Genomic DNA, 15,768 nt, shown 5'->3' on the forward strand with positions numbered 1-15,768 from the left:
GATGGCAATTTGGAAATTGTACGTCGAGCGTTATTCCAATTTCGACCTAAGAATTTTCTCGTATTACTATTTATAACGATTTTCATTGTAGGCTCAGCCAACAACAGAGTTACAGTAGGCTTAAGTTATAGTTTCATAATGAAGCCTAGTTCTTGTACGTCTGTTTATTTTTTAAATTAGACATTTAATCGCTTTTGTAGTTATTCAACGGATGATCATAGAGAAGCATGTCATTCAAGAGTGACGTCAAAAGTTTACATCGCACAGTTGTGCGGTTAATAAAAAATACTGGCAAAAAATTGTATATCAGTAGTTTTTGATATCCCTCAGTATTCATATGACACTGTTAAAAAAATCTTGCTTAAATTATTTTGTGTCAAAAAAGCTTGAATCCCGATGGGTACCTCATGAATTTCATACAAAACCTCCGAGGACCTAAAATCGCCATACAAAAAAGGCATTGGAAGAATGAGCTGTGTGCGCTTCAGGGTAATCCTATCCTAATGAAAATTTGTACGCGTGGTCAGAAAGAGATAAAGCACGCATTAAAATAAAGAGTAACGTCCTAATTACTTCAGCTTTTTCTATTCTAAACACTTTCAGTTTGCCCCTCGTATATGTATTGTGTAGAATATAATTGTGATAGCCTGAACGTTTTGGCACAATTTGCCCTCCACGTCCGGTTGAAATAATTAAGTACCTATTTATTTAACGTAGATAGGTAATCGACAGCATCACACTTGCTCATAAAGGGTACCCTACGATGTTTTTAGCGTTAAAGGAATCAACTACATATTTATATTTTAAATTTATAAATTAAATAAGTCTTATAATATGAAAAGCGTAGGTATTGAATATAACATATTTTATCCATTATTGTCAAATAAATATATAATATATAATAATTATGGAACTAAAAATGCAACGAGTTATCTACCCTCGTAAAAAGGAACCCACATCCGCGGTATTTGGGTAACAGTGGTCCATTACCACGGTAATAGGCGATTTCGATATTTTGGTTTTGATAATTATTTTTTCCTTTATAATTTTCTAAAACAAGGCCAGAAACTAAAATAATATAAACTTTAATTAACAAACTAACATAAAAAAATATGTCTTGGTCCATACACCGCCGGTTTATGCTTAATTTTTGGCTCTTTTTGGGAAACTCGCTTAACCCCCTCGTTAATAGGGGTACTTATCTTATTGGTCCGTACAGTACCAATACAAACATCACTTATTTTCTACTCTGATGTTATGTCAGTTATCAAAAACACGCATTTTTTTACTAAAAACACCGACGCAAACGTATGCATGTTCTACTCTGTAAATCTGTTAGCAGATTTTTAAATAATCAACAAGTTATATCAGTAAGCATTTTGAATTAGTCTTACTATCATAGCAATAGTCTAAGCTAGACAGCTTAACTCGATTATCTGTCCGAACAGTCATTTTCTATTTCATTGAAATCATATTCTGATTGCAAGATACTGTGATCATAAACATCCTGACTTGCTCAATGATTAAACTCAAAAAATCATCTTTTAACGAGTAGGTAAACCCTTCAATAGGTACTAATGTCATCCAAACTTTAAAATTCAACTTGAGTACCTATTACTTTTCTTCTGATGCTCAATTTTGACTATTAAATACATCTATTGCCATTGACAATCTCACGCCAACATAACGCACTCTCATTCCTAAGCAGTTGCTAACGACAACTGTAGCCTATGGACAATAGCATTTCATATGCGCGTGAATTTATTTTAAGATCTATTTTTAACCGGTAGGTAGGCACCTCACTATTAAGCTGAATCTCATCGACATTTACATTTGTACACTTTGTTCCACTACAGGAAGTAATAACGTTTTTTTTTTCATCTGCCAACAACAAGCGTGTTGATATTCTTTATTGATAAAAACAAAGAAATAAATAAATAAACATAATAAAACTTACAAAAGTATAGGTAAAAAATTTGCCCCAGATCGCCGTCAACGGGCAAGGTGCCCAGAAGGCTGGCCGTATTTCCCCGCTGTATAGCGATGCTAATACGCTGGGCGAAATAGTGGCCAGCCCTCTGGTCACCAGAAGCCTCTATTAAGCGCGCCGACAAGTCTTTGTACAGTCGACGTGCACTTGATTAAGTTTGAGCTGCGTAATCGGTTCGTTACAATGTGTTACATAGTTGACATGTGAACCATAGACCAAATCAAGTAGGTAGGTAAGTTTCCTGCTGAGATACCCGCGACAAATGTACTTGGTGTCTACTTCATACTAACGCATCTCTATGTACGGATGTACAGGAATATAACGTGAAGATACTAAAGATCAACCTCAAAACGAATATCACCAAAATCTATTGACGAAGTACTTAACTATACAATCGGATTGCAATTTACTACGCCTGAAAGCGTACATCTAAACTTTTCTCATAAAATAAATATTTAAGAAACAAACGTTCATCGACTCTTAATAATCGTTTTCCTTTCTCTTGAGTTTACCGCAGTTAAGTAACAGTAAGAAATTAAAGATTTAGGGAATTAGGTACTCGAGTCTCAAACCGTTGTCAATCTAATCATTGGTAGGCATCATCATCATCAAGCAATATCAGCTTTTAACTTTATCTACAAACGCGACGAAAATACACATCGACTTGAACTTGAAACTAAAAACGCATTGCATTATGAAATTGCATTGCAACGTTGCTATCACTTATCTAGTTTGTAAAACGTACACACAACTTCAGTGGCAAATTTTAGACTATCTCTAATACTTAGTCTAATAATACTTATCCCAAAATACTCTTATCTTTTTCGCATCAATGTTATATCTCTAGCTCAGTGTTTTTTTTTAACCGTACTTCAACGTTGGCCAACTTCAATTGCAATGCACACGAGCTGTTATATCGATCGATTCATGATACTGATTTTGCGAGTACAAAATAAAACTTATCACACCTCGCATCTACATCATAAATACTGAGATCAACACGAAGATAGTAATGATTTGATCTCACCGGGAGTAGGTCTCCAATAAGACGTTCCGTCATGTCCGCTGAAGCCAGTCGCAGCGGTACAGCTCAGGATATTGTTGGCTGGTCCTCGAGACACAGGCGGGTCGTAACAGGCTGCCCGTCCAGGTCGACGCCAGGGACCAGGTCACACAGGCTGGGTGTGCTAGAACGCTCCTCCAGCGCCTCCGCCAGGGTGGTTCAGGATCACCGCCAAAGTTGTTTCTAATCCACCTATATTAGGGAAGAAAAACTAGCGAAGACGCGCGTCACGAATATCGTTTTTCAATTCACATGAATTTACAATGCAAAATCTAATCAGAAATGGCAAAAAGCGGTTTCATAATGGCGTTCAATCCCTGCTTCTGATTTTAGTTCTTAGGGGAAGAACTTTGAATAAATTTATTCGGTTATTTTGTGAAAATGAAATATGAAACCAAAATTAAATACAATTTAATAAAAATAAAGTTTTTAAAGTACACATTATCAAATTTAAATGTAAAATAAAAATCTCAGAGCTAGTATTTAAGGATGTATTATGTTAATCGAACGAGCAGCTACGGCCACATAGGCTGAGTTTTAGTCCTCGCTGCCTGAGGAAGGGGTCCCGTTGGGTGGTCGCGTTGCGTTGGCAGCAGTTTGCAGACTTTGTAGCTAACAATATTTTATTTACAGATATACAAAGTCGTGGTCTACCTCGAATTTCTCGTGTAGACTTTGAGGCAACTCCGATACTATATTTGTTGGTATTTTATCTGTAACAACATACAAAAGAAATTAGTAATGAGATACGAAAGAGACACATACGCGAAAACTGAAATTGTACATGTTTAAATTAGACATGTCCAACTGTCAGATTTCGCGTCCGCGTCAAATCAACACTTGATTTTGATTCTATCTATAATGTATTTGATCAACTGTGGATAATATCATTTGGTACAGCCCAAACTCATTAATTGAAAAAATAATTAATCCAAAATCAACTTTGTTTTATTACTACTACGAGTATATGGCTCTGAACTCGGGGTGGTCCGGTTTGGTTTGTCATTTTTCAAATTTTGACATTGTACGTATTCGAAAACTCACAATTTTTCCCACATCAACGGGAGATCAACACGATACTTCAAACGTCGCTTGTCGAATACCCCTCAAGGTCGATAATCGAATAAACAAATGGCAATTTTGCATACTCTGAGATTTCCAAAGTTTGATCGATGCATTCCATGCTATTCCCCCTTCAGCGGCAAATGCCAACTACAAGTTGCCTTTAGTGTCGCCAACTAAAACTATTCATGTACAATTAGCCAAGAAAGTGGTCTACCACTTTTCGACTCTATCATCTGATTAATAGAGTCGAAAAGTGGTAGACCACTTTCTTGGTGGACCGTACAATATACACAATACATATGTACAAAAAGTCAGGCCAAATAATCATCTCCTGCAAAAAACATAACATTCCAAACGTGCCTGTCCTCAGTGTCAGATTATTTACATTTCCAAAGTCAGTCACAAACTTGGCATGCTAGGATATCCTAACTAGGCGGATGCTAATAGACTGTTGGGCCACCTTCCATAGACAAGTGGTATATATAACCGACCGGCAAGGTTTCAAAGTTGGTAACAATTCATGACATGCATACCTACTCATAAATAAGTATGTCGAAAGTGGACCTCCGTCATTCTGAAAAAATATTTCTGCGGTCTAATTGCCGCGACCCAATACAAAATGTATGAAAAGAGTCATGGCAATTAGAATAACCCATCTAAACTGCAATCTGTATACAACTGTGATACAAGGAGGCAGAAAGACTCACCATTACATCTATAGACGAGGTCCGACCAGATAATCATCTCCTGCGAGAAACAGAACACTCCAAGCCTGCCTCCCTTCAGCGTGAGATCGTAGACGTTCCCAGAGTCGGCCACCAGTTGATCCTGCTCGTATATCTTGAGGCGGATCAGACCGATGTTGGGCCGGTGGATCACTCTCCAGCGGTACGCGGTCTTCGGTTCCCAGCCTTTGTTGCGTGGGTCTTTCCATAGCAGCTCCACCTAAAAAGTTGTTGAATATTGTATAGTTGATAATTATTTGAAATTTATTTCTGTTTACAGTCAGATACCTCTTCAGAGAAAGGAGGATCATCGCAGAGGTAGAGAAAATGATGTAGAAATCCCAAAGAGTTAACATATTTTACCCATATGTACGGTATAACGATAGCGACCTTTCCATGCGTATTATTATCCATATTATTACGTAATAATTAAGCCTGCGTCGAGCAAAATCAGCGAAAAAGGCAGTCACCTTTTAGTCGCTAGCGTTCACATATCTTGATAAAAAAATTAAAATAAATGTCATTATTATCCCAAAGAGTGTGTTTACAACGAATCACCCTTGAAAATCTGAAATCTTGTACAATATAATAAATACACTTATGCAATGTTGTACCTAAAACGAGATTAACGTGAGTGTCAGCGTTTAGTAAAACTTGTATAAAAAAAACTGGCCAAGTGCGAGTCGGACTCGCGTTCCAAGGGTTCCGTACATTACACAATTTGTAACACATTCGCTGCGTTACGGGAAGCATTTGGCCGTATTTGACTTTCCGCCGGTGCGGCAGCTATCGGTGCTTGTCTTACCCCCAGTGTGGCGGTGGTTTTTCTATGTTCTCGTGTGAGTAAGAAAAAGATGACCTTTTGAGTCACTATACTCCCGATATTCGTACTTCAAGTATATTCTATTTCAAAAGAAAAATGTACGGGAAGTATTTTTGCGTAACGCACTGAAAGGTATTTTTTTTACGGCACGGGTACTATTTGTCCGTATTCCATCACCCCGTACCGCACCGAAAGGCGGGCACGCAGCCACAAAACAGATAGGTACAGAAATCAATCTACATACAAAGTGCGCTTGAGCAACGCACACATAGACACTGCTCACAGACACGATATCTCGGACCGATACAAATGCTTAGCGAGCCTATGAGACGTATCAGCTTAGCGAGCCCATGATACGAATGCTTAGCGAGCCTGTGAAACGTATCAGCTTAACGAGCTATGATACGAATGCTTAGCGAGCCTGTGAGACGTATCAGCTTAACGAGCCATGATACGAATGCTTAGCGAGCCTGTGAGACGTGTCAGCTTAACGAGCCGATGATACGAATGCTTAGCGAGCCTGTGAGACGTATCAGCTTAACGAGCCATGATACGAATGCTTAGCGAGCCTGTGAGACGTATCAGCTTAACGAGCCATGATACGAATGCTTAGCGAGCCTGTGAGACGTATCAGCTTAACGAGCCGATGATACGAATGCTTAGCGAGCCTGTGAGACGTATCAGCTTAACGAGCCGATGATACGAATGCTTAGCGAGCCTGTAGACGTATCAGCTTAACGAGCCGATGATACGAATGCTTAGCGAGCCTGTGAGATGTATCAGCCTAGCCAGCCCATGATACGAAAGCTTAAAGAGCCTATGTTACAAAAATTCTTAAATAGCCCATTATACAAGTAAGCTTAAAGAGCCTATGATACTATTGCTTAGAGAGCCCATTATACAAGTAAGCTTAAAGAGCCCGTGTAACGTATCAGCTTAAAGAGCCTATGATACTAATGCTTAGAGAGCCCATTATACAAGTAAGCTTAAAGAGCCTATGATACTATTGCTTAGAGAGCCCATTATACAAGTAAGCTTAAAGAGCCCGTGTAACGTATCAGCTTAAAGAGCCTATGATACAAATGCTTAGAGAGCCCATTATACAAGTAAGCTTAAAGAGCCTATTATGCAAATGCTTAGAGAGCCCATGTGTTACAAATCTGCTTAAAGAGCCCATGTTACGAATATGCTTAAAAAAGCCCCATAAAACGTATCAGCTTAAAGAGCTTATGGTACAAATGCTTAAAGAGCCCATATTACGAATCTGCTTAAAGAGCCCATGTCACAAATCTGCTTAGAGAGCCCATGTTACGAATATGCTTAAAGAGCCCATAAAACGTATCAGCTTAAAGAGCTTATGGTACAAATGCTTAAAGAGCCCATGTTGCAAACCTGCTTAAAGAGCCCATGTTACGAATATGCTTAGAGTCCATAAAACGTATCAGCTTAAAGAGCTTATAATACAAATTCTTAAAGAGCTAATATTACAAATATGCTTAAAAAAACCCATTTTATACATTTTCTTAGAGGTCATGTTACAAATCTGTTAGCTCTATAATACCAATTAGCTTACAGAGCCCATAAATTAAAGTTGCTTATAGAGAGCCCATGATTTAAAGTTACCCAAACAGCTGAACAAATAAATAAAAGTCTAGTTGAGATGTGTGTGCTAAGAGCTGATAGTTTATCTACGACATCTGCATGATGTTTTCCTTCAGTAACTGTTATCCCTTTGAGAGCTGACAATTAGAATCTCAATAGAGAAGATGTTTGCTTTAAGAACTGACAGTTATCTACAATGTAGACTCAACATGCTGATTGTTTTAAAGAGCTAATATTTGTTTTACATTATGTTTTAATTCAGGAGTTAATATTTGGTGTTAGCTTTAAGAGCTGACAATTATTATAGGATGGTTGCTTTAAGAGCTTATTAATTATCCATAAGATAAAAAAAAGGCTGAAAGTAGTCTACAGTTTTCAGTTAGAAGTTGTTATTTGCTTTAAGAGCTGAGAGTTGCCTACAAAATATTTAAGAGCGAATATTTTATTTGTCTACATGATGCTTTCCTTTTGAAGTTGAGATTTGATTCAAGAGCTGACTGTTGCCTACAAGATGTTTGCTTAATGAGCTGACAGTTAGTTGACTACAAGATGTTTGCCTTAAGAATTTAAATTTGTCTATCTGATGCTTTTCTTCAGGAGTTGATACTTGCTTAGAGAGCTGAATATTGTCTACATCATGTTTCATTTAAGAACTGATATGTGTCTATATGACATTTGCTGTAAAGGGTCACTCTTGACTACATGATAATTCTTTAATTCTCCTAAAATAAAATAAAAAGAGATAGTACGCGGTTAGATATACTATGAGCGGACGACTGTTTATTGCTTGAGAGCTGATGATCAAATTAATGATACCGTGATAACTTCATTAAAAAAAAAACTACAATAATTACTAAAGTGCATAAAGAGCCTTACTAAAAAAAAAAAAGATACTGATGTGGCCTAAAGGGGTCTCATCCATCAGCATATGACTTGGCACTGTAACAGATGCCAATTAGCTTATGTTTTGATATTTGTAGCCCAGTCAACGGAGTCGCTGAGTACCAGTAGGCTACGTCACGATTCCCTTTAACCGATTGGGGAGGTGCGCGAAGATGGAAGTGCTGTGGTGCTACTTGCTGACCTTCGTGGGCGAAGGTTTTTCATCAGGAGGCCGAACTGATAACCGATTATGTGGTTTGCTCGAACGCTGCTCTAAGGTCGGTGTCAATTGTGACATTACGATTGGCGCGACCCGGACTGTCAGAAGAGGATCGCCTTCCATGGCTGCGTCGGAGTGTGATTTACTTGAAGCTACGCCTGTTTTCCATGTTTTATGTATTAAATCCTTTATTTAATGATGTATGGTGTTTTCTCTCTTAATAATATAGACCAGAAACCCAGAACGTAAGCGTGTAAATCTACTTTAAATGGTTATTTGCACCTCCATAAAAGAAATTTCTCAGAACGCAACCTCTATTAATGAAAACCTCTATAATTGACACAACGATTTTATGAACCTCGTTAATTGACGCGACCTGCTTAAATGAAAAACCTGATTAATTGACAAAAAATGGCCGGTCCCTTGAGATTGCAATTATCCAGGTTCCACTGTATTACACTTTAAAATATAATAATCGTGCTAATCGCCAATCTCGAAATCATCGCAAGATAGTTTCTGTGACAAATTTGTAATATAACAATGACATTAAAATTAAAATATTTGAGTTATTAATGTCTTTTCCATATCTCAGGACCATGGGGTCCCGGACCTTTGGGAGGCGAGGTGGGGCCGAAGCCAACAGCGCAGCGGCCCTTTAAGACACTTTAATCTAAAAGCAAGGGATACACGTGGCGGATACCATCCCCGAACGCACAATGTGATACATCCGGAGATGGTCCCCGCCAGGTGCAAAGACTATTGCAGTGCAGCACTTTTGTGCTGCGATGGGAACTAAGGTCATGGGCTATAGATTTGAAAGTTGGATGGACTGGATAATGGGCTATGGGAGAGACTAGCGGACACCTGCCGTGACAATCAGTCTCAAAATTGTGTAAGACAGGTGGTGACTCGCCTACTCATTTAGTGGGCCCTACAACGGCCGCACGCACAGTGCGACAATAGGGCAACACTTCGGAGCGGCTGTAAGGTTGTCGAGAGGTGAGTCTGCGGTAGCCAGATCCCGGTGATCCGTTCAGCAGGCCGCCGGCGTTATGACATTTTACACTTCCAACCTGGAGCATAGGTCCCGCTCTTGCGACTCCACTCTGGCCGGCCAATCAAGGCAAGCACAGAGGCGAGGGCCAGATGACAGGGCCCTCTGGAATAGGGGTCCGCGGTGTCGCCACTCACCGTCAGCTCGCCACAAGCTGCCCCCGCGGGGTTATTAATGTTATTATTAATTTTTATTTTCATTCTTCCCGTTTCATCCTCAACAATAAATCAAACAACTAGATACGAGATACGATACTATAGATACGAGTGCCACTACCACGATAGTTTTTTGTGCATAAGCCATAGTTGACAACCCTAGAGCGACCGCCGAGCGTAGATATGAAAAGTAAAGTACATACATGTGATTGACTTCTGTACCTATCTCTTTTGTGACGCAGCACTCAGATTGGTCATAGTGCTGCGCATTGTTCACGATTCCGCGTCGATACGACATTTAATTAATGCGCCAATTAAATCTATGACATCTATATTGAAAATGACCTACTCTAAAAGTCCAACCCCTTTTTATAATTACATATATGAGGATGAATAATATTTGTTTTGAACACGTACAGACACGATGACGATAGGAAATATTTTGTCGATTGTAAAACTCATTATGGATTCTTTAGTATCCCATTATATGCGGCCTGTGCGGCAAGGGAAGTATATTTCCGTAAAATTAAGGGTTTTGAAAAATGGAATATCTTTTGGAATTTTAAGTATACAGATCCGCGGGCGGCGGCTGCTGTATATACACAAGGGGGATCCTATCTCATCGCATAATAATTGATTGTCATTATGTAATGTTACGCATAAATCTCTTTTCGCATATTTTTTCTCCAGCTGAAACAGAAAGTTTTTTCGAAAATATTTTGCATAGGTTGTGTAGAATAGGGTAGGTTAGGTTAGGTTTGTGGACCCATACACAAGGACATAGTCTATTGATCAGAATGACTTTCAGGTCAAATCGATAACATTCCAGGTCTGTTGGAACCTGTACATGGACATGGTACGGGAAAAAGTAGGTCGTGCCGCAAATTTGGCTTTCTCGATACGGGAAGTATATGACTCGTAAACCACTGGCAGTAAGTTTGGGTTTTGCGCTGCCGCATCGAATGTATTTTTTTATGTGAAACGTGAATGAAATGTCTTTAAAAAATCCGTAGGGGTCGGATCAAGAACTAAGTAATTAAGTCCGACTCACGCTTGACTGTACATTTCTAATAGGTTTTCCTATCATCTATAGCTAAAGACCTATTTTATGTATTTTTCCAAAATTTTAGACCCAGTAGTTTCGGAGATAAAGGGGGGGAATGGTCATTTTTTGCCTATTTTCTTGAATTATTTCTAAACTGTTTATTCTAAAATTATAAAATAATATATTTGAGATTTTCACAATGAGCTCTTTCATTTGATATGTAACACGATATAGTTTGAAAAACTTTATTTTTTAATTTTCTCATTTACCCCCCAAAAGTGGCCCCCATGTTTAAAATTCATTTGTTTACGTTACATTTCCGTCTTTGGGTCACAAACTTTCATATGTGTTCCAAATTTCAACTTAATTGGTCCAGTAGTTCCGGAGAAAATCGGCTGTGACAGACGGACAGACAGACAGACGCACGAGTGATCCTATAAGGGTTCCGTTTTTTCCTTTTGAGGTACGGAATCCTAAAAATCGATGCTCATGCTATAAAATATGAGTGATTTCGAAAGCCAGATAACTGGACTACAACGAATTAGGCTTCTTCTATTTTTCCTCTTAAAGGCTACAGAGAAATTCAATCGTAAACGTAAACTTTCGTAAAATTTCCATACATCCGCCATATCTGTCAAATTCTCCTTCTCCTCAGATGCCCGCTGTGGGCCGTGCGGAGCGGTCGCGTACCTAAATTTCCCATTTTAACATTTTAACGTTTTGGAATATATATTGACAGAAATTCATGTCCGTATACGAATGATGATACCAGTGAAAAACTGTGTTCAAAATAAATAGGGTAAATAAATAACGTCACACGGAGATCTAGAGTCATTAAAATTTCGATTTATTTTTATTCAGTTCACTGATTTGGCAGACAAATCAGTGTAATTAGCTTCTTCCTAATTCACTTAAAATGAAAAAAGTTTGAAGATTTGTTATTTCTTATTGGAATAAATTTTCATTGTGCTGGTATTCATATTACGTCATTTTAAAAACATATAAGTATGACATAATGTCAATATCCTAGATAAACAATTTATCAACAAAATTCTTCAAAATTTTATTTATGAAGACGAAGCAATGTTGTTCACATAATTTCAGCAATAAAATTCTTAGTTTCAACCAGTTTTGTTGTAATTCTAAGAGCTATCACGTGCTCTGAAAGTTAATTCAATGATAATTATATCATCAAGAAATTGAAATCAAGACTCGACCTGCAGTCTCAGCGAGTTTTTGTTGGCTATATTATCAGTTGAAAGAACGATATTTAAAGCCAGTACCATCTCAGTGGTCTGGTTTACGAGTACCTATATTGGTTTCATATGTGACGATGTTAATAACCTTTTTTTGAATGAATAACAATATAATCATTTAAATAAAAAAGTGGTCCATAAAAATATACTAATATACGCTCGGTCCGCTAAAATAATTTAAGTGCCCTTCATAATATTAAGTAGGTAACATATTTAAGATTAACAATCAGTAAACATCATTAATTACGCTCAAATGCTTATGTTTCAGTACAAATTGGGTGAGATATTTCCGACATAAAACCTAAAGGTAAAAGCACAATTTGCTAAGTAGTTAAACTGTCAATCAATACATTTATTATAATAGATAGACTCTTAGAGGTCAGCTTACTGAAGATTATGAACAACATATACTTAGGTACTTTCTAAATAAAATACAATTTGTTTTTCCATGACTCATGTAGGCCTTATTTTACTAGAGCATTTTAAATTGAAGATGAAATTAATTCATGATAAAAGGTAATAAGGCCCGGTAATATTCTCGTTATTCTTGAACTTGTACTATGACTAAGAAGGCCCACTGACAGTGCAAGTAACAAGACCCGGTTCCGAAGTCCGAACCAACATGGTATGGTTTTTTTTTTATAAAACGTGTATTTTTCAAAAGCGCCGGAATATTTTTATAACTATTTTGGTATATGAAGAAACATGAACAAATGCGAAATGTATATTGAATTGAATTGGTAATAATATCCAGATTATTTATAAAACTATTTCAGTTAAAATAAAGGTGGGCCTTATATGCCGCACCTAACCTTATTCGTTCACATTTAGATCCTATACTTAGCTATATTTGGTCACTTTGGCCGTCACTATGTATTTGATACCGATGGTACTAACAATTAAAATTTTTTCCTGTACTGAAACTTAAGCATTTGAGCGTAATTAATGATGTTCACTGATTATTAACATTTCGTGTTAAAGAACCGTGTCCCGATTTGGGCCATGGTGCGTCCATTAATGAATCGCATACTAACGGATAGAGGTTTACGAGTACATTCACGGAAAAATAGTTTCATTGTTAATTTAAGTGGGCATATGATTATAGGCAACCCAATACTGGTGACATAATTGCCGTTTATAAATCTGAAGATTCTTCATAGATATTGTCAAATCTTATAAAATATGTCTCCCATTTCTGTTCATTGAGGTTTTATTAGTTGTGTTAGATGCCTTGCATGTCCTTATTACCAAATAATGGGCTGATTTGGCCCGGTAGCAACGAGATCGTACCGTGTACCAAAAAGAAGGAAAGAGGGGAAATGGTCCGCTCCCCAGGTCCAATCTATGCTATATTTCTTCATGCTCTTAGCAACTAGGGCAAGTTATATATTATTTATGTATAATATAGGGACGAGGAATTCAGTTTTTTAAATAATCGTTATACCTTTTCATACAAATAAACTGACTTTTGCACAATAAATAACACTTGGTCACATTTTGCAATTCCCTCCCCACCTGGTGTGACGTCACATTTTAGGCAATTTTGTTTTCAACGAGAGTTGAGAGTTACTAGAGCATTTTAAATTGAAGATGAAATTAATTCATGATAAAAGGTAATAAGGCCCGGTAATATTCTCGTTATTCTTGAACTTGTACTATGACTAAGAAGGCCCACTGACAGTGCAAGTAACAAGACCCGGTTCCGAAGTCCGAACCAACATGGTATGGTTTTTTTTTTATAAAACGTGTATTTTTCAAAAGCGCCGGAATATTTTTATAACTATTTTGGTATATGAAGAAACATGAATAGAAAAACCTGTGAGTAAGTGCAGTGAAAGTGAACAGTATCCATATCGTGAAATTATAGGTTCTTTGATGTACCTCTCTACGGGAACGAGACCCGACATTACGAATACGGTGGCTGTATTGAGTCAATTCTTGGATTGCCCTAATGAGGAATGCTGGAACGCTGCAAAGCGCGTGCTGCGATACCTAAAGCATACTAAACAATATGGACTTGTTTACAAAAAGACAGGTAAATCATTGCATGGTTACTCGGATGCTGATTGGGGAGGGTGTTTGATAGACAGGCGTTCTTATTCCGGTTATGTTTTCATGTTAGGAGGTGGATGCGTGTCGTGGAAGTCACAGAAGCAGAAATGTGTCAGCACCTCATCCTGTGAATCGGAATACGTAAGCTTGGCCTCGTCAATGAAGGAAGCAGTTTACTTAAACAGCTTGCTTACTGAAATTGGGTTACGTAAGTTTGCACCATTATCTTTACATGTAGATAATCAGGGGGCGATTTGTCTTGCGAACGATCCAATGTTCCATTCTCGGAGTAAACACATTGACATAAGGTACCACTTTGTACGAAGTGTATTAAAGGACAATAAGAGTATTGAGTTAAAGTACTTACCGACCGACTCAATGCTTGCCGACATATTAACGAAGGCTTTGCCTAGAGAAAAGCACTACAAGTGTATGCGTGGTTTGGGCATTGCTTGTTAATTGTTTACTTTTGTAATAGTTGTTCTTTGATATCACTTTAATTTGTTTGTATGTTTTATTGTGTTACCATTTATTTAGAATATGCACATTAAAGGGGCGTATTGAAATATTATGATAATGTGATATTTGCAGTTGCGCCTACTTTAAGGTTCCACAGTACTGGCTGTAGGTGAACTCAGTCAAATTTGATTTTGGATAGCAACGGTTCCATGAAATGTTTGTTTACCTTTAGATTTGTCAGTCGATCAATAACAGTACTCATAAAAGGTCTGAATAAATTTATAGTATTGGTTTAACTGCGTTTTAAATCTCTGCAAAGTCTATCCCCCACAGTGGTCATAATACAAACGTCAACAACGAAAATAAATAATTACCTAATACGTCACATACCTATGACATGACATGAACAAACAAGGAAAGCTATATATAAAAAGTGTTTTTTCTCTGTCTTCTCACAAAGGAAAGGTTTGACAGTTTTAATTCCTCAAAGGAGGTCAGTAGTTAACACTAAACTCGAAAAAACCTTTAAAAAAACATTAGAGGTCACTGACCTGTCCCAGCTAGTAAATTAAGGTAGTGTGCGTGAGCTGCGTTTGTGTGTGAAATGGGGTAATTTGACAGAATCTAAAAATTTACCCTCCTCTACGCCCTCTTAACGTTTGTCGTCCTAGCACATGATAGGCGCGACCGTATCTCGAGGCGAGATAGACTACCCGTCTTTTTCTAACTATGTTACTTAAAGAGGGACTGGTAGTCTATCTCGCCGCAAGATATCATTTGCTAGCCCGGCTGATATCAAAAACCATTATTACCTGGTCCGGAGTAGTGTCATTATTCCAAAGCGCGTTCCTCAGGATTCTTCCAGGGCCGGTCTTGGAGTTGACCAATTTGAGTTGTATGCCGGGCTCGCCGAACGCGAGGAACGGCGACTTCTCCCAATACGTTTGGGTCTTCCTCTTCCACATTACTACGTAAAAGCGTTTGTTGTTCTGGTAACTGGAAATCATAAACCTTAAGTAATGTTGTTTGATTACTTGATTTGACAATTAATTCTAGGGATAAGAGATTCATAAAGGGACGAAATCGATAACATCACAGGAGAACAATGGATTTAATTGGACCAAACACACGATATAATGTAATGCAAATTATATGAGAATAAGTATCTTCTCATATAATTCTCACATCTGATTTTAAATTCGTTGGCCAGCTTTGGTAAGAAGTCATCATCTCTATGTATAAGAGAACGCGTAAAACTTTGAGAAGACAAATCTAAGGAAAAAGCGTGCCCCTTAGTTTGACATCTAAAAGCCTACTGCCAAGCACATGATTTTCGCGACAGTATCTCGCCGCGCGATAGACTACCCGTCTTTTTCT

At 37.8% G+C, this 15,768-nt stretch overlaps 1 protein-coding gene and 1 long non-coding RNA gene across 2 annotated transcripts in view; one reads left to right on the plus strand and one right to left on the minus strand.

Moving 5' to 3' along the window:
* Positions 1-3,513: 3,513 nt before the first annotated feature.
* Positions 3,514-15,768, minus strand: part of LOC134671753 (cartilage oligomeric matrix protein-like) — a 229,006-nt gene continuing 216,751 nt past the window's right edge. Inside the window, exons 19-21 of the mRNA XM_063529574.1 lie at positions 15,204-15,387; positions 4,826-5,063; positions 3,514-3,766 (exon numbers count right to left, since the gene is read on the minus strand). Coding sequence (XP_063385644.1) covers positions 3,681-3,766; positions 4,826-5,063; positions 15,204-15,387 — 508 coding nt within the window. The 3' untranslated portion in view covers positions 3,514-3,680. The remainder of the gene's footprint in view (positions 3,767-4,825; positions 5,064-15,203; positions 15,388-15,768) is intronic.
* Positions 6,004-8,566, plus strand: LOC134671798 (uncharacterized). The gene is made up of 2 exons (XR_010099275.1): positions 6,004-6,772; positions 8,249-8,566. It is a non-coding gene; the product is annotated as an uncharacterized LOC134671798 (long non-coding RNA).

Source organism: Cydia fagiglandana, chromosome 16 (assembly GCF_963556715.1).
Source record: "Cydia fagiglandana chromosome 16, ilCydFagi1.1, whole genome shotgun sequence".
Taxonomy (NCBI): Eukaryota; Metazoa; Arthropoda; class Insecta; order Lepidoptera; family Tortricidae; genus Cydia; species Cydia fagiglandana.